Source organism: Aythya fuligula, chromosome 9 (assembly GCF_009819795.1).
Source record: "Aythya fuligula isolate bAytFul2 chromosome 9, bAytFul2.pri, whole genome shotgun sequence".
Classification (NCBI taxonomy): Eukaryota; Metazoa; Chordata; class Aves; order Anseriformes; family Anatidae; genus Aythya; species Aythya fuligula.
In genome coordinates, this window is record NC_045567.1 from 25050113 (window position 1) to 25070415 (window position 20303).

General features: G+C 41.7%; 1 protein-coding gene across 4 annotated transcripts in view; it reads right to left on the reverse strand.

The window, feature by feature from the left end:
* The window catches only part of LEKR1 (leucine, glutamate and lysine rich 1), a 51969-nt gene that overhangs the window by 19309 nt on the left and 12357 nt on the right, over positions 1–20303 (reverse strand). For all 4 annotated transcript variants that reach the window (XM_032193643.1, XM_032193642.1, XM_032193644.1 and 1 more), the window contains exons 3-5: positions 14996–15115; positions 14330–14505; positions 11383–11568 (exon numbers count right to left, since the gene is read on the reverse strand). In XM_032193643.1, the coding sequence (XP_032049534.1) occupies positions 11383–11568; positions 14330–14505; positions 14996–15115 (482 nt within the window). The remainder of the gene's footprint in view (positions 1–11382; positions 11569–14329; positions 14506–14995; positions 15116–20303) is intronic.

Genomic DNA, 20303 nt, shown 5'->3' on the forward strand with positions numbered 1-20303 from the left:
GCCACTCTGGAAGCCATCAATTTTCCGGCTAATTTGTAACAGATTCACAATGATATCAGTTCAGAAGCATGCATGATAAAGCTATGTAATTTTCTGCTCTTCCTGCAAATCCTGCTAAAAAAAAAAATACAATCCAAGATACTTTCTGAAAGCTTTGGTTTCATCTAAATAAAAGCTCAGTGTCTTCTGCACACGTGAGACAAGGAAGACTACCTGCCAGTAACTCAGTTTCTGGAGAGGCCCCCGGGCACCACACAAACCCATTGCTGTAGACACGCAGACCCCAGGGACGGCTGGAGCCCCTTCTGCCATAGCAGCACCAGCTCAGCTCAGGGGCTGGCGGGCAGAAACTCACAGCTCAGCTCCACCTCAGTGCTGGTCACGGTATGAATGTACCCCGTACCGCCAAGTCTCTGGTCTAAAATGACTGTGCCTACCTCAGAATAAATGCATGCCTACGAAGTTTTTCTGCCCCCTGTTTCAGAAATACAGCCCCTTTCCCACTGCCCGTCCGGGAACAGACAAGTTGTACCAAAACAAGTGCGACTGCCGCTTTTCACCACATCACTGCACTACAATACATAAAAACAGCACAGGGAAAAAGTAGTTTTGTTTTCCCTTCACCTAAGCTTGCTTTGGGGAAGAAACTGGCAGATATTTTGGTTTAAAGACAACAAGCTCTGACTCATTATACTGGTCACCGATGAGAAAGACCTGCTGGGGCAGCCCCCTTCACGCTCCCTGAGAAGCAGAAAGGCTGTGTAGGCTGCACATGTTGCCCTCGAGTCCTGCTGACCAGAAATACCCACACACGTACCAGCAGCGTGGTGCAGGTATCGCAGATTGAAGCATTTTTGTTCTTACCAAGCTTCATGATGTTCTCAGCGTGACTCAGCCAGGCTCAGCCTGGGAGGGACCTCTGGAGGCTGCTGGTGCAGCCTGCTGCTGACAAAGCCAGCAGAGATGGCCTGAGGGTTTATCCAGCCAGGTCTTGCCGAGCTCTGGGGATGGAGGCTCCTCCAGCCCCTGGCAGCCTCTGCCTGTGCTGTGCTCTGCTGACAAAGCTGCTCCTGACATCCAGCCTGAAGCCCCAGGCTGCAGCCGATGTCCCTTGCCGTACCGTATGCCCCTTCCTATGCTCCTACCTCCCCTTTGGGCACTTACAGACAAGCCCAGCTCTCACCACGATACCAGGATATGGCTTCCTTTGTCTGATTAATCTAATTTTACGAATAATCTGTTTCAGAGACTTGGCCCAAATCCTCTTGAACGGAAGTACTCCGTGAGCCACTCCCTGGCTGTCTGAGACCAAGATAGTATTTGTTGTGCTGGGGACTGACTGAAACCTCCCCGAGGGTGCTGGCTGTGAGAAACGTCCCTCATCGGGAGCAGCGAGCAGCAGTTCAGCTCTCGGGCACGGATGGGATGGGTGGAACAAGAGCTCAAGAGCAGGAGCCTCAATATTGTCCTAAGAGAACTGGGGAGAAGGGGAGCAGGGCACGTGCTGCTCGGTGACATGACAGAGACCGGCAGGAAGAGACAGTGAGGGACTGTCTGGGAACGGAGAAAGTGGCTGAGACTGGCCCGTGGCTGGAGCCCAGCCCCTGCCGCTGAATTCCTCCAGTGTGCAGGTTTTCCTCAGCAACAAACAGAATCGCACCGAACTGCCTGAATTAATCACCCGGCCTGCTCCCTGTACCAACCTATTAGGCCCTGAATATTGGCTGATTACTTGTGTCAGAAAGGGTAAAATACTTCCTTTTTCTTAGAATATAAATGGTAGAGCAAATTAGGATGTACACTTTACAGATATATTAAGTACATTTATTTACTACACATAGTAGAGAAGCTGTGAGTTAAATATGAAATACATGCATGAAAAATTACTGTCATTTTTGTATTTTTTGTAATTTTGTCAATTACTAATTCACCTCACTTTATTTTTTTTTAAGGAAAACAAAGAAGAGAACTAAATACCCAAAGTCCTTGCTTGCACAGTACAGAACTATTTGCTTTTATTTATAGTATTTCATGTACTATGTTCTCTAAAAAAAATATTTTTTTTTGTATGGACAATAAAGTACTTTGCCTGACAGGTTCACAAGCACAAGCCTGTCTGGAAAGAGCGGAGGGACGGGCTCCAGCCATGTAGATTGACATCCCTTCTGGAGGCCTGACCAGTGCCACCAGGAAGGCTCTAAATCATTAAAAGCTGCCAGGAACCAGGAGGATGTGCCAGAAGAGGAGTGCCTGGTTCTTATCTGCCTACGCATATGTTCCTGACCGCTGCCAGGAGTGGGCTTTCTGGACCTCTGATCTGAACCAGCACATCAGCTCTTTCATGTTCGCATATAAAACGAGCATAAAGAAAGCAAGAGAAGGGACCAGATTCTCATTTTTTCACTGTATAAATATAGCATCACTCAGTGCCCTGAAAAGAACAAACCACAAAAGCAATGGCAGTCTTTTCCAAGGCCTTATGATGTGCTTATTTCCAGAGACAATGCTATCTCAACACGCCCTGCTCCCTCTCCGTCCCGCTCCACAGGACACATTAACCAGTGTCACATCAGACACGCTTCTGGAGTCAGACACTGCCTACATGGTATTTGCTGAACGTCTCAAAGGATTCGCCCCTTAACCCCGAGTTTCTGCATACATTCCTGCCCTTTCATACCCGAGGTAACTGGGTGCAAGGCAGAATTGTTCCCACAGACCTTCTCCTATGTCTCAAAACTGAGCCTAGACACTGAGTTCCTTACCTAGTGGCTAGGAGAACTGAAGGTAAGAAGAGTTCTGACAGTAATTCCTTGGAGACGTATTTTTGTCAGTGCTTAGGCCACGCAGATGAAACAAAATACGATCAATAGAGTTCCTTCAACGAGGGCTCCTGCTTTTCCTGAAAAAGAGTGAAGAGTGGCCCTTCTTCCGTAAGGAAAACACGCTCCAGCACATCACGATCCAGACACCTCGCTGGAGAGCAGAGGATGCTGTTCCTTCCATCACAGTCATGTATTTCCTCTTCCATTTCAAAAGGCTGCTGAAAAGCACTGATGAGCCATTGCTTGGTCTAACCCGCTTGTCACAGCCTGTTCAAACACCAAACTGCATTCCCCAGCTCCGGCCCTTCAAATTCTTAGTATCGCAGCTGGAATTAATAGAAAAATATTTCAACAGTACTTGTGGCATGAATAGGGGATACTTGAACTGCAGCCTACCTAAAACTACAGGAAACTATTCTCTCTTTGGATTTTCAAAGCAGTCTTTAAAGTGCTGTTAGAGACACTTCATGTACATGAAAATACCGCTCCTCCTTTCCACAAAGAGTGTTAACATTCCCCACTTAAACTTCCCTGCTACTCCTACAGCTGCCTGCATTTTTCTATCATCTCTCATTAGTCTTATTATGTCAGCAGACCACTGCTAAGTTTATATTTAGTAACTTAAATAGACTATCAAGCAGTAGCATCAAAAGCCTTAAGAGACAGATTTCATGTGCACAGCCAGCAATTTAAATCCATACAGAGGTAAATCTGCAACTATAAATGGGTTATGCAATGGCTTTGTGAAGAAAAAATATTCTGTATCTGTGATTAAGTGAAGGAAAGGATTTGGCTGGCAATAAAAATGACAGCAGGGATACTAGCTCCTATCTTTTAGGAGCATGTGCTATTGCAGCTCCTCCACTGCTCCTAAGCCCAGGAATATAGACAATGACACCATCACATGGCATTATCTTTTTTTTCTTCTTTTTTTCTTTTTTTTCAGTCTATTTGATTAGACAATTATTCACCAGACTTTGCCCTTAGCTGAGAATTCTTCAAGACCTGTCATCTCTAGCTAACCAGATGATGCATCATGACTCTGAAAAGTGGTATGAGATCAGCAATCGAATCACCTCTTCAGCACAATGTAACTCATGAAGGTAATTTTCATAAAGTCACGACAAGCAGGAGAACCAAGAAACAATAGTAGAAACTAAGGTTTAGTTTCAGCTCTTGCAAATGACTGCTATCATACGAAACATGCAATAATTTACAATTTGCCAAAAATATACAAAACAAGAATCCTCATAATGTTGGTTGTAGAAATTAAAATCCTTTCAAAACACATAATATATTCAGGTTGTTTCTGGTTTTGCGTGGGTTTTTTGTTTGTTTGTTTGGAGCACAGAACTACTTCAGTACTAAACCAAAAAGGGATATTAGCTTCAATAGTTTGTGTGGGAAAAAAAAAAAAAAAAGAAAAAGAGAAAAAGAAAACCAAAAGCCATGAACCCTCTAGATCAGACTGATCTCATACACACTGACTATGTGGTGTAAACCTACTAACTGGAACTGATTTTCACTAAGATCAACTGAGACAATAAAAATGTGTTGTTTGTTCCTACTAGTTTATTTTAATACAATGGTAAGATAGCATTGTATATTATTTTTGTTTCATGAATAAAATCACGCTTTCTATTTCAAAAGGAAAGAGAAACAGATTTTTATCATCACCGAGTCATCCAGCTTTATTACCCCTATCCAGTAATGTGCTCTGTATAGACAGACCTCTTCAACTGCGAATGGATTTGTGGGTTACTGAGCAATTCAGAAAGTGTGGAAGAAAAATGCCTGAGCTCACAGTCTTTTTGCCTTGAAAAGTCCTAGATATCCACATTTTATTGCTTATTAATAACTGATTTATTATTAAGTAACTGATACATTTTGTTACTAATAAAAATTAAAAATAATGCCTCACGTAACACGTTGACATGCTTAGCTGGGATCTTAGCTCATTAATACTTTTCAGTATGAATTATTCCACATATGACATTGTATTTATGTTTTCTCCAGAAAACTCCTGCTATTTCAAGTTTGTATCGTACACAGTTTGAAAACGAAACCTGACATAGGCAAAATAAGTAAATAGTGAGTCAAACAGCACAGCAATACGATCAGCGGTCACGGTGACCCTTTTGCTCAAGTGTTATGCTGCTGGGATGCTGGAGAATCCGTAGTCGCACTAACTGCTGAGATAACTTTAAAGTGAACCCAGTATGTACCCTTCTTTTGTTAGCCCCTCTTCTCTGGAAGCACGCTCAAAAAGAGAGTGAGCAGGAGAGATCACACAATAGTGCACTTTCCAGGCTTCTTGGGAGAAGAAGCACCTCTGCACAGCACTAAGTTTTCAAGGTTCTTTATATACACAAACAAGCAGCTTCTAAAATATTCTTCTGAAGTAGGCAAGAAGAAAAAACCAAACAGTTGCTTTATTTTTATCACAAAAATTTGGATGGCAGCTCTTGGTTATGTCTCCTATCAATGTTAACAGTGGAAAAGTTTTAATGAAGATGTAAACATGGATAAAGCTTTTTCAAAATATTCTAACATTTCAGGCTTTTTCTTTCAAGCGTTATGCCTTTACTTTCACTGGTGTTACACCAAAGTGAGAAATGACAACTTAGTTCAATAAATCCCAGTTTGTCTCTCATCAAAATCAGAAATCTCCAGCAGCCTATAATAAGAGTTGACTTCCACGAGCAGCGTAACTGGTGAGAGATTAATCATAAATGTCCTCCCCGCATTAACTTGGAGAAGGGGTCTGGATGAAAGCAATCTTTTTCTCTTTTTGTGGGGAGGAGCTCAGGGAGAGTTAGTGTTAAGTTTACATTCTGCCCCGAGACGCGATACCCACCGCCTGGGCGGCTGATTGATGTCTCTACTCTGCAATTTCCTACAGAGGCCAACAAACTTGTTTGAAGATATCCAAATCTGGTTAATAAAGCTTGGAAGAAAGTTCTGTGAGCACTCCTTATTCCTGGAGGCACCCAGAGGCAGGATGGAAGAAATAAAGGCCAAAGGAGGAACGCTCACAAGGTCCCATACGTGGTAGCGATTACAGTCGCTGCCAGCCAGCCATCAGATGGGGATTCAGCTCCATCATTAGAGAAACCACAACATGCAGCTCCTCAGATGATAAATATGGAGTATGAAACTCAAAAACCTAGAAACAAAATCCACCGGCAGTGCCAATACAGGTATAAAGCTACAGGATTTACGGGGACAGAGTTAAAAATTCTCATCAGAAGCAGGCAAAGGGGCATATTACATCAAAAATTTCACTTGACAGAACATGATCAGCTCCCGGTGATGGGCTGCAGGTGGAAGGGAGCCGTGTGTCCAGGTAGAGAAGGGGCTGGCTTGCAGCCCTGCTGCTGTTGGCATCTCGGATCTGCTCCAGCGAAACTCCAGCCCCCAGCAAAAGCCTGCTCTGTGTGTTCCCCTCCCTGCTGCCCTCCCTCACGCGGCTCACTGGCAACAGAGGAACAGAAACCAAAATCTGAAGTCTCAGTGAAGTGCGTGGGGGCTGTTACTCAGCTGAGGATACACAATGCAACAGAACATGTCAGCCGTGAGGTTCAGCTGGAGCGAGGCCAGAGGGGAAAAAGGAAAAGCTCTTTCACTTTTCCTCCCGTACCTGCTGCGTTAAACCACACAGCATCTGGTAGCTGTCTCCTCGCTGCACGACACGAAGCCTGGGGAAGCAGCCCCTCAGCTGCTCGGCACGTCCTGCTGAGAGCACCCTCCTCCCAGGCAGCACGGCTATCCTACTCAGATCAACTTACTGCTTTTAGGACACGGCTCCAGTTTCCTTCTGTGAACTGCATTCCCTGCAGTGACCACAGGTCCAGGGATGGCTCAGGAGAGCAGGGCAGCAGACGGCAGGTCTCAAACCAAAAGGGAAATGGCTCTGACCATGCTGCCTCCCTGAGCAACCCAAGTGTGCAGTCTAGGATGCACTCAAGATACACACAAACCCTGCATTAGTGACTGTGGCGAGTGCTTAAGGTGAACAAAACATTAATACCAGATGGCTTTTTCATGCTTTATAACTACACATTACCAAACAGTCACTCAGGATATAGCAGCATACTGATTTCTTGCTGCAAGGGCAAAGAATCCAGCTACTCAAGACCTGCATCTCCCTGCTCAGCGTGCACTCCCTGGCTTACTGACGGGACAGTTCCCCAGCCTCCCCATCACGACACCCCAACCTCTTCACTCCTGCTCCTTGCTGGTCTCCACCGCATCCCTCCTTGCTTTCAGTCCCGCTGCCCAGCACCACGGTGACATGCAACATGTGGGAAAGCATCGCTCAGCCCGGTCTTCTGGGGCCAGAACACCAGAGTTTGGCCACCATAGAAATAAATAGATATTTAATGCTTTCAGAGGCTTAGACATCAGTTCAACATGGCCTTCTGCATCAAGAATACTGTCAAACCCCCCAGCTCAAAGTCCTTTCTCAAGGAACTGAAGGTCCAAGGGTTCTTCAACAAAGTTTTTGCATAGTAAGACTGAAACATAAAATCCAATGACATTTCCACCCATCTTACCCCTGTGAAAGCTATGCCCATTTTGTGCAACTACTGTTCAAAATTCATTGATTAGTTAAGTTTGGTAATACTCCAAGCAACTGAAAACAATGATCTTTTATTAGGAATTGTTGAGCAATCTTGGTAGACTTATACAACAATATTTAAAAAAAAAAAATCCACAGAGTACAATAGGGCCTCTAGAACAGAAACTTCTTTGTAAGCTTAAAGATCATTTTTTTTCAGCACAAGTAGAGCTGCCCTGTGTGAGCTAGTCTGAACCTGCTCATGATGTGGCATACATATACTACAGTTAACGTATTTTGTTATGCATATTAAAGACAAAAAACTAGAACAGAACCATAACTGCTTGGTGTGATGTTTTGGTGCGGTGTACTAACTTAAGGAACTAACTTCAGATTTTCAAGATTATGGGTCATAAAGCCATGCAAGTATCACAAAAATATATTACACGCTGGTTAACCTAAAAGAAGTTGACTGTGAACAACTTTCTCTCATTTTCTAACACAAGAATAAGGCAATTCTCCATGGAGTTAAAATGTAGAAAACTAAGCAAGAAAATGTATTTCTCCAGTGCATGTAAACAACCAATGGAACTCCTTATTTACAGGAACCCGTGAAGTACACAGCTTTACAAAACTGAAAGGGGAACTCTAATGATAACCCTGTGTAATTTTCACACCAGAGTAAATGTGACGATGCGCCTTATGTAAAGATATTAAGCCACATATTTCAAAGCTTAACAGATTGTCTTATTAGATTCAATGACCTCCTAGATCAGGATGAGACACGTAAGGATGACAGATTATCTCATAACTGCTGTTGTAGAGTTCCTGTACCTTCCTTTGAACCACGCCGTTTTCAGTGGCAAGGACAGGACGCTGAATTAAACGGGCTTTAGACTTCCTCCAGCAGCAGCGAGTGCTGACACTGCAGCTCCCAAGAATGCATGTGAACTACCACTGAAATCACTGAGCTCTCACATACAGCCACTTCACTCAGCAACGTGTGAGATTATCTGAGATAGATTGAATGTGGCACCTTATAAAAGGCAAAATCTTCAGTCCTGAGCGATGTAAGCAGGAGCGTTCTCAGTGCTTACCCTGAGGAAGGAACTACAATAGGCTGCATGGCTCCAGTGGCAATTTAACTCGTGCCGCCCACGAGTTTCTTATTTCGTACAGAGAATTAAAAGGCATTTTAACACAAATGGAATGTCAAAGTGCACTTGAGAAGGAGCTATTTCTGCACTGAGATTATTTTATTTCAACTAATTTTTGCACCTGAAAAACACATGTCAAACGTAATTATGTTTTCCTCAAGGCAGTCAGTTAGCACACCCACTCAGGTTTCTAGAGAAAGACAAGTAATAAACGGTCTGTAACTGCTTTACGAGGTACCGTTATTTGTGCTTATTTATACAAAGTTAGGGGATAAGTTATTCCTAAAAAGGAAGTGAAAATAAGTTTGGTGGTTATATTGAACACAGAAGAAAGTCAGGTATTAGGGCAGAACAAGTCTTCTGTATCCACTGCTACTTAGAAAACACAACAATATGACCAAAACATGACCCTACTCCATCAGGCAGCAACCAGGGACCAAAGCAGTGGTGCCCAGATTCTGTACAGAGTACTGGGGCCAACCATCCTCAAGCTGGCTTGTAAATAACTGCAATTTCTCAGCACTTCAGTAGAACACCCAGACTGCTGTACTAATGCACTTCAGGACGTTTTCCTTACATGGCACAAGACCACACTAAGGACCAAACAAACCTTCCATCCACGCTACCCTTTTAGTAGAGAAAGAAAAGCTTAATCAACTTAATAAATCACTGCTGTAAGTCTTATTGCAGGATCTGCAACTCTTGTGCTATTTTTGAGCCAGTCACCTTGGCTATCTTTTCCGTGATACTGCCTGCTCAAGCAATTTCCAGTACTGCGAGAGCCTCCGAGCTCAATCTCTCCGGTTTCTTCAGAATATATATGGACAGAAAAACATATTAAAAAAAAAAAAAAAAGGAAGAAAGAAGAAAAAAAAAGGAATTCTGAAGTATACAACTTCCAAGTTTTAGACTGTGGTTTTGTAATAGTCAAACCTGGCAGCCAGACATGTACACAGACTATTTTGATAAAACATAAATCTCTTAATGGAGAAGAAACACACTTGTCTCTTCTATAGAAATGAATGCATTTTGAGCATTTTTTTCTAAATAGTTTCAAGTAGAACATAAGCAGTCACAGGCGACCTTATGCTCTTGGGGCAAGCAACGTGATTTGGTAAACCTATGTAACTACTTAAGGCCTTCAATTCTATCATTTTAAGTGATGTTATCTTTAACTTATTTCGGGTTTTGGTTTATTTATTTTTTTAAACCCAGGCACTTATCTCAGACACATAATATTATATATATGTATATGCGTGTGTACAGATAATATCGGTTACTTTTCTTGAAAAAAACAACACAGCAGTTACCATTTATGCACTCCCAGTATTTTATTTCATGCTTTCTTCAAATCTCACCTAGTGATTTTACACATAAGCCAAAAAAAGAGGTACACATTTTCTGAGATGTGTTCACTGTGTTCAAGATTCTCCTGAAAAAATGAAATTGAAATAAAATTGATGCCTTTCTTCCAATCTAATTAGATCTTCAGAATGAGCTACTGTGACTAATTACTGACAATTAAACACTTTTAAGGCAGCCCTCCCCCCAGATCCTGCCTGCCAGAGTTTACTCTGAACAGAGGATTAAGAAACAGGATGTAGCTATGATCAGACAATGAGCCTACCAGAAAACGTCACGGACAAGATCCTGAGACACTGGATCACTATGTTCACTTCCATAGCTCCCCAAGAAAAAACAGACAAAACAGCACACTGTGAACAGTCCACAGAGAAGAAGCTTCTCAGAGCCAAGTCTAACTGATTGTGTACTCATTTAAAGTCAGTTCTGTGAACAAATACCACAAAAAAGGAAGATATATAAAAATTATTTCTTGTGTGGATGGTGCCTGGAGAAGGCTGTAAAGTTATCTGCTCACATCTGCTCAGATATCTGCTCATATCTGGCATTCAAATCTGAAGCTTTCCTATCAGTATTGTTATCCAGTGACAGAAATGAAGACTGCCCTCAGCCATCTGGCTTGATAACTCATTGGGTGATGAGTCCTCCACAGTCACTGCGCTCTTCCCCTCTTCAGTTTCACGTTTGATATTATCACTGCTATTGAAGGATCAGTGAAATTCCTTTATCATGACTAGCACCGAGAGCTACTGCTTTAGATTTGAAATTACATACTGTGCATAAGGCAGCGAGGTAATTACAGTGCCAATTTGATGACTCAAAGCCATGTGTGGAACAGCACAACCTCTATATGTTCTGAATGTCTTAAAATGTCTCTGAGCCAGCACCATGAACACAATCCTGATTTACAAAGACAACAGATTCAAGAGATACTAACATAAATACACAATAATCTTCTTGTAATGAGTCATTGTCTCAACAAAGCTCACAAGATGCTATAATTCCAAGTGCTACCACTTCTCTTACAGTTTTCAAGAGGACCCTCCATTCTTGAGACAAACTAGCAAGGGCAAATCATTAGACAGATTCAAGTTCAACAGATCTAGGGGAAAAGAGACTAGCTTAGGCTAACATTCATCAGTTCTGATGCTGATAGATCAGCTTGGCCTTCCCAGTCAAAATGAGAGCACCTCCCTGATGTTTTACATATTGACAGGTAACAGCATAACAGTACTACCACCATCTGCATTATTTTCCTCCCTTAATTTTATTTGTTATTCAAAACTACCTTGTGTTTCCAACAGGGTAACAGACTTCAGACTGACATGCTGTCTTTCTGACCATGCACCATCCAAGCTTTACCAGGGCCTGAGTTCTGCTGTTGAGCGCACTCACAGTAACAGCCAGAACTTGAACACATTAAATATTTTTGCATTTCATTTTATTAGGAAGTTTGCTTGGAAAATCAAAATTCTCTTACCTAATGTTTCCTTTTGTAGTTCACGGCACCTGCTTTGTAGCTCATTCCCTTGCTGAAGAGAAGTTTGAAGCTGTTGAGTTTTCAGCTCAACCGTGTCAGCCACCAGCGTCAGATGTTTTACCTTTTCCTGAAGACTCTCATTCTCTCTCTGGGATTTTGCTAACCTCTGATTCAATTTGGGTATTTCTGAGGAGAAAAAAAAATCATATAGCCTGTTGTCAAATTTACTTTCTTCATTAAAAAGCAACTCACCTGAATTAAGACCTCAGGATTCCTGCTGAGAGCAGAGGACCAACGAAAGTACCCTGTGTGATAAATCTTCACATGGGTAACCTGTACTTAGCCAAACAGATACGATTGACAAGCATACAAATTTTATTCTAAGCAATAATACATATTTCCTCTAAGATCATAATACCAAATTAGAATATATATACTCCAAATGAAATAACCACAGGTGACAAATGCTTGAACCCAGACTTTATCTTGAGGAGAGACACAAAACATTGCTGACATACAAAAACATTTGCAAGCTCGTTTTGAAATTAATTTGAGAAGATATCTCAAAGGGGTTAGCTTCTGCTAAAGCTCAGGGTGAAACTTTTGGTTCAGAAGATGTTTGGGCATGTGTATTACAAATTATTTTCTCCTTTCTGCTGTTAAAGCAATCCATTACACTAAAGGTAGTTTTTTTTCACTCTAGCTTTCATCAGCTCTTCAACTTGGAAAAGCAGCAGTCCCCTGGGAGCTTCCCAGGTAGTTTTCACTGCAAGGTACGTAAGTAAATTGGGGTGGGAATAGTGGATCTCTTACATTTTTACAATGTTTCCTGACCTTAGCTTAGCTCGATGAGTGCCCTTTAACATTTCCCGTAGTTGCAATTCTTTCCTATGCCCTCTCCAACTACAGACCTAAACGTTCAGTTGTCCAAAGAACTTATATCACTTTTATTTATATTAGTGATGACAATTCTCGTTAGATGAAGCCTAATTATACCATTAAGTCAGCTGTTACATATTTTTATATTGCCTAGGTGCAAAATTTAAATTGCAATTTCATTATCTACTATCTTGTCTAAGTGCTTGACACTTACATTGACTTATTGTTGGACTAAATGATGTAAATTCCCAAAGATTTTAACTTCTTATACCTCTTCCTATTTGCCACTAATTAACCAAAGCTAAATAATTTACATACACAAGTGTTTTATAACTTGTTGTGTATTTTTCAAACTAACTAAGGAAACTGGTTGAGGAATAAAGAGTAGCACTTTATGCAACATTTTTCTTCTGAAAACCCGATGTAGAAAAGCTTTGAAAATCTTGGTGCAAATAACAGTAAAGTAAAAGAAAAAGATGCTTTACAATGTTATGAAACTCCTTGAACCTGAAACTGTCTGCAGAAAAGCATGTACATGCTCTCCTGATTAACTAGAAAGAACACAGAGAACACAGGAAGAGAGGAATTCGTAGGAACACACGATACTTTCTGTGCTCAGCCTAATTAGGAGATGAACTCATGAATCAAAATGCAAGATACTGGTGCTGACATTTAACCCGATTGTTTGCACAGCAGCTGAGCACCACAGAGTGACCTTCCCACCACGCCAGTCCCAGCAGGCAGCAGCCTCAGCACCCCGAGCACTCTGTAGGGCTGAGGGGATGCCCCAGGGGATGCAGCCCCCTCAGCACAGCTGCCCCGCTCACTTCTTCCTTGTGTGAGGAAAGCAACTGCTGAACACATTAAAAACTACCTCGAATCTCACAGGAGGAATCGGCAACTGGGGAGCTATTATTTAAAATGGTGCTGCCTGTTTTCTGAGACACTCCGTGTGTGTAGGTGTCACCTAAGCTATGCATTTACAACAGGGTGCAGACAGTTTCACCAGCACAGCGATTTGGGAGATGCACATTGCCCACCGTGCCCTCACAGTCCTTCTCACGAGGACAGAAAGGGTGATGTCAGCTCACCTGCTCCTTTGCCTACCTTAAAACCCTGATAAAACTAAGCTCCAGACCAAATACTGGCTTATCAGCTAATACAGAACACACTGAAAAACTGTAGGGAAAGGAACGCGTATATGGAAATTATGTCCAAAGACCATTAAACCCACAAAAGCCAACACATGGCCTTTTTGGATGCTCTGGATGGTGCAGTCTGTCATTACACTACTGCATATTTTTTTCAGCAAAACTAATCTCTTAACCCAGGCAGAGCAAAAACGGTTTTCAAGGATAAATCTGAGCTCTCAAGTCCAACCACCAGCCCGAGGGCTGGGTACGACCTTCCTGAGCAAGCCACCAGTTGTGACTTGCTCCCAGCTTCTCTCCTCCTGAAGGCTGCCCTTGTCTGAGCAGGAAGCAGGCTGTGGGCCAACTGAATTATTCTCAGCCCATGGGCTGCTCCATGCCCTTTTCAATTCCAAAGTCCCCTCGGATAAAGAGTGGTATTTGGGGATTAAATGCTGTTATTTGGGCACAGCAGGAGGCAGTTGGTAGGTGCCAGGTGCAGGTTTGTTCGCTGCGGTGGCCCCAGTACTGGAGCCCACCCAATGCCTACACCAGTGGCTTGCTCAAGGGAAGAGATGTGAAGAAAACTGGCAGCAGGAAACACACAGCAAATTAAATCTCTCTGCGCCTTTGCACTGCAATCCTATCTACACACAATAAGAACTTAGATTATTTATGTTCCATATCCAAGCATTCATGGTACTCATATTACTTCTGTGTCAGCCCTCAGCGAGCAGCACACCACACTAATCCTGCAGGAGCCAGACTAGCTCAATGCCATTCACAGTGCCATGACATTTTGTACTACTTTGCTTCTGGCCAAATTAAATGTTAGAATTAGAAATTATCTAATTGATTTTACCTTCGAATTTACGGTGGTCCACTCAACTACCAAAAAATATTTCACCTTGACCAGTTATTGCAATATGATAATTTACCTGTCAAAGCTTCTTTGCTAACAGTTTTTATCTGGACAAAAATTTCTTCTTTCAGGGCAGCCCAGCTCTCTAGATTACTGGACACGACTTCTTTAATATTTTCTAGTTCACTTCTGATAAAGGGAAACAGTGAGACAGCCTTGTTCAGAGTTGAGCAATGGTGCTCCAATGTATTTCTGCAAGACAGAAAAGTAATACCAGACACGCATTTTTAAAAGCAAATATACATGACAAAATATCTTAATTATTTGTAAACCTGATAACTACTTTTCTGTTATGTGACATTTTATAGTATATTGTGTTACAACAATTCAGTGAATGAAGTATGTTGAACATTGAATTTGTAAGAAATTTCACCCTTCTAAATGTTCATTTTAAACTTATATGTAAAAATGAAATTGTACAATTACTTTTTATTGAGAAATCAGAGCAATAAACAACCTGTGTAAGAAATACTCTATCTCCACTGTGTTGAAAGTGGCACACACTTGCTTTTAAGAGCTACTAATGATTTGAAATTTGTGAAGAACTTAGCCTGTTGCTAACAGCATCAGCAATCAGGAGTGACGTTTTCTGGTTACCTCTGGTGACACTACAGTGTGAATCCCCTCAATGGACTGCACGCCACAGGAGCCACAACTCCAGCATTGCTGTTTGGGTTCTTACCTGAGCACTTGTGATTGCTTATAGGCAGCTTCCTTTTCTTCTTGGAAATACCGCAGATCTTCTTTCACATTTTTTAATTCATCTTGTTTGGTTTTTAGTTCCTTTGTGAGGTTTGTTATTCTATAGATTCAAATAAAGCCAAGTATTACTCACACTATTAACCAATCTGTGACTTTTGTTTCCACTGTACATAACGTCCTTCCTATGGTAATTGCCTTTTCAGATTGACATATCAGACCTTCACATGGAGAGAATCTGACTTCAGCCCACTGTGTTGATGCTTCAGCAACACTCTCCCTCCAAATAATGCCCAAAAGATGCTTGCACAGTAACATGGAAGCACACAGGATCAGCTCAGGGGCTGTTACAAATACACTAATGAATCCGGTGTTATCCACAGAGGCCACACAGAACTACTCAGTTGTTTAAATTACAGTCACATTTTTACCTGCATATTTTTAATCTCAAGGGCGTGAAAGAAGAGGTTTTATGACAAACACAGCTAATTTTCATTCTAAAGTTAAGGTGTGTATATCAAAAGTAACTGTTTCTGAAAAAAATATGCCATATCCAACATATGGATGTATCAGCCCCCAGATCAGTGCTTGTTGTCCATCCTCCAAAAGCACACACTGAGCTGTACAACAGGGTTTGATGCTGCGATGCCCAACAAGCAGGCACCTCATCCCTGCAGGCGATGCAGGGCAGGCGTGCAGCGAAGGCAAACAGAGCGCTCCTCCAGGCTGCAGGGGGACGTGCCAAAAGCCAACCAGCAGGAAATACCAAACTTTTTGTTACCGGCACTGTCATTTTTTTTCCATTCTGATTGTTCATCTATTTCGCGGTTTCAGGCTTTTGCGAAACACGAATCCCAACTGCTCGTTTGCTTTTGTCTCGTTTCACATTCTAGTTCTCATGTACTAGAGAACATTAACAGTGCTCAGCAAATAATCATGCAAAAATACACACAATATATTCTGTCTAAAGAGAAGCTTTTCACAAAGATGTTCTCACCATGTGTTACTTGTACTTACTCAAGCAATCACACTGGTATCAAACTGATCTACAACATCCCGTCAGTGGGATCACCTTCCTGTATTTTCCTTTGGGAAGAGTTAAGCTCTGGACTAGAGCTAGGTTTCTACGTTCCCAGCTAGATTAATGATATACCAGAGAAAGTCTGCGTTTATTTCTCTTCACTCCCCCTCTTCCTTCCAGGAAGTAAAATAAAAATAAAATACATCAGCAGCCTTTGGGCTGAGAAAGCTCTTGGCCACAAGCTGGGGTGGGAAGGCCACAGCGTGGCTGCTCCATCTGACAGATGCTGGCAGGGCGCCGGGCCGGGCCACAGCCTCGGCTCTCCTCGAGCAGCGTCCCCACAGCAGAGGATCGAAGGAGACGCTGTCACAGCACATTTTAAGTATTTGCCTTAAATAGACCGAAAAGTCTTCTCCTGCGTCGTCACAACAGCGTGCAACAGACTTTGAAATTGCAGTGTGGGTTGTGCTTTGAGCTTTTCCATCAAATCTGACACCAGAGAAAGATCATAAATCTGGGACTGGGAGAGGAAAGGAGCTTAGCGTTATCTGGACTCACAAATACAAGGTGCACGTTAAAAATGCAAATTAATGTTTGTCCCATTGTACTTCAGTTATGTCTATGCAAACGAGGTTATGACACTGAAAAGTCAAGTATCTGTGCTAGGGGAAAGGTGAACAGAAATAGCAGGCAGGTGCTGATGGTTAGGCACAGGAGTATTCAAGCTGAGGTGCCTGATAAGCACGAGGTGATGAAACCCCACGCTCAGCGCCGCAGAGCAGCAGCAGGTCACGCAGCCGTGACACCCAGCCGGGAGAGGGGCTGCGCCCCATCCTCACCACCCTTCCCACCTGAAGAAGTGGGAACGAAACCAGCCGCCTCTCGGCTGAGCACACCGGCCGGCGGGGGCTTTCCCTGCCCGTGGGACTTCCCAGCCTTCCCCTTTCCGTGCGGCACGGGACGCAGCGGGCAGAGCTGGGGCTGAGTTGTGCAGCTTCCTGCAGCCCCTGGAAACACGCAGAGATGCCTGCTGTGGCCGTTCAGTTTAGTTGCTAACACTGTTGGGGTTTTTTTTTGCAATTTTTTGTACTTATTTTTTAAAGCCACTCAGTGGATGTCTACAAATTAATGCCATCTCTAAGTTATGGAAGACGTGTAGCTGAACAACCTTCATGTGCCTTTCTCCGTTAGTTCTTACTGTTCTTATATAACTTGCTTATAGTTCTGTACATATATATATATTGAAATAAAACAGGCCCACGATGCAGGAGAACCAACCCAGCATTTCTTTTCCACCTTCACTTGCTTGCAGGTGGGCGGCCCCTCAGGCTGTGCACAGCTCCAGGTGCAGGTCTGTTGCACGCACAGGATATGACCCATCCTCGTGCCCCAGCAAACACAGCCAGACAGCTCAAAGGAACGGATAAACTGACCTATGCATTCGCCTTGGCCTCTAAAATTTACCTTTTGAACTTCTTCATTACAGCAGTGGTTCTGACCTGTGTATTTGTCAAGCACAACTTTAGCAGTGTAAATAAAATTGAAAATATTGTTCTTTCAATGACTCCTGGGTTATTCCCACAACTGCAATGAAATGAATGGAACCATGCAGGATATCCGCCTATGTAACATGTGCAAAGAGAATATCACAGAGATTATCACATACAACATTCATTAGCAGTTTACACTAGTGTTTTTTTTTCAGTTGCTAGCTGCAGTTATTATAGTATATTCTTCTATCCCTGAAAGCACAATGACAGGGACATGTAATTTAAAAACTAGTCCTTTTCAACACTACTTGCACTAGATTAACCGTAAAAGTAAATGGTGTATTTATCTACTAGTGACTCACTGTCACTAGTAAATAAATAATATTTGAATACACAAGTATTTTACAAAACCAAAGGATGGCAGAAGCATTACATTAGCATTTGCTTCAATTTAAAAATGAAAATGAAAATGATTTATAGCTTAAAAATAAACAACAAAGCCTATTGTTTTTCTGTGCATCAGTTTATGTTATCAGATGGATCATCTACAACACATTTGCACCAAAATGCAAACTTAAAAAATAGGAGTCCTGATAAAGAAACTTGGATCTGCAGAGCTCTGCCAAAACCATAACTGAACATCTAATAATTAAAAAGTAAGTTGTTTGGGCTCAACTGTGGTCACTGAAATGAAATAAAATAAAAATAACTTTGAAAATAACTTTAAAAAAAATCTAGCATTACCTTGCCAGGAAAATTAACCCATACCTACGTGTAAGTTTCTTGGGATTACAGTTTTGAAATAAAACTTCCAAATAAGCAGACTTTTTTTTTCCCTACTCCAAACATTTGATTTAGTGAGGTTAGCATAGAATTGCAGTTTCAAAGTGCAAAGGGACATTATTGGTATTTTCCCATTGTTTGCACACAAAAAGATACGTGGACAATGCAAGAAAGTTGAACTGTCTACTCTCATCACCAAGAGGAAAAAAATAAGTATATTATTTTGGTGATATTTAGCACAAAGGAAAGAATTCAATAGATCATTAGATGACACAATTAAAAGAGAAGTGTGAGAACACAGTGGTCTTGTCCTCTGTCCTGTATTTTGCGTTAACTGTGAAAATCAACTTCCCATCTTTGCAGGCAGCATACTTTGTGAACACAGGAGGAAGCCTGCACAGAGTGGGAGTTGAGTTATAACATGTTAACCACCAGTGCTGGCAATGAAAAGAATACCAGAGAAAATAAAGAAGTAGTTACAAGGGATTCTTGCCAGCAAACAAATAATATTCAGTGTCCTAAAAGTAATGACAATTACCACGACTGTTCAAATTTAAGAAGCTGCATTTCTCAGAAGTTAAGATTTGTAAAAGCAACCCTCTTGCAGGCTATGTGGTACACAGCGCCTTTATGGGACTGATCAGACCATTTAAGACCATTCAAGCTAAGACCAGGCTATTTCATAGATTTTGTTTGCTGCTACAGGATCATTCACCTGTGGACTGCAGGTTAGCAGATGGAAGTTTTCTCTGGCTACCAATCTGTAGGCTTTTTGTGAAGGTCTCTGTCGAGTCTCATGTAAGCTGACAGTCACTTCAAATCTTGCATTAATTGTTATTTTATTAACACAACATAAATATAAATATATATATAAATATAGATAGATAAAAAGATAAAAAGCATGCTGAGAAGACAACCTGGATAATTTTTGTTCAAGCAAAGGTAAAACTCTGGAACAGGTCTGGAAAATAGTGACAGAAGGATGACTGCCTTGTCACAACCACGTCAAAATTCATCTCTGCAGAAACCTAAGGTTTTATTTCTCAGAGCTACCACCCCAGCTGCCGATTTCATCCTCAGCTGCAATTTACATGGTCTCTGTCACAGCAGTGTTATTCAGGAATAACTTCTTATAAATCAGTAGAATTATCTGACTCAACAGATTAATAAATGAGATTACAGTTATGAGTAATTTGATAATTGCGTAAGAAAAGAAATGGAGTTAAGGCAAATTTATAGGTGACTTTTTACTTATACTATATATTTGCACCTGCATATTTCAAGAGAAGTTTCTCAAGGCGCACAAGTAAGTGTATACTTCCTAACCAGAAATTTTCTAGACCTTGCAGGTACAGTAGAGACCACATAATTATATAGAAAAAGACGATACTTTGTGTTTCCCTAACATAACACAAATCTAGCCAACTAGAAATATATTGTATTTTATGCATTTGGTGTTTTTCCCCCCAAACTAGGCGTCCCCTTTCACCCCGCATCCTGGGCAGCCACCTTCCCCTTCTGCAGTCACCATAGCAGCGTCAAGTTCAAGAGCAAGTCAAAGGCCAAAGTAAAAATAGGCCTCTCAGCACAGGGGAGAGGTATTCAAGGATTAGCCAGAGTTCATCCTGGTCCCATCCGAGTTTCATTCCTATGTGATCAAAGAAAACACCAGAAAATAACACCTTGTCCTACAAGCACATGCACGAAATGTATTAACCTCGATCAGCAAATAACCACAGAGCTTTCTAATTTCACTCTGACAGATAAAGAAGCAGAAGCCCTGTGGATTTTAGTGATTCTTTCTGTCTGAGTGTGAACTGAAAGAAATCATTTAAAGCCTTATAATTATGTCCAGAAACATTTTACAGCTATTAAGGCCTTTTTAGCATTATGTGGCTCCATTCTCAGATACAAACATCTGTGATTTTTAATCTACATTTTAATTTTACTTATTAAATATGAAAATATTTTAAATGAAATATTTATGAAAAGAACAC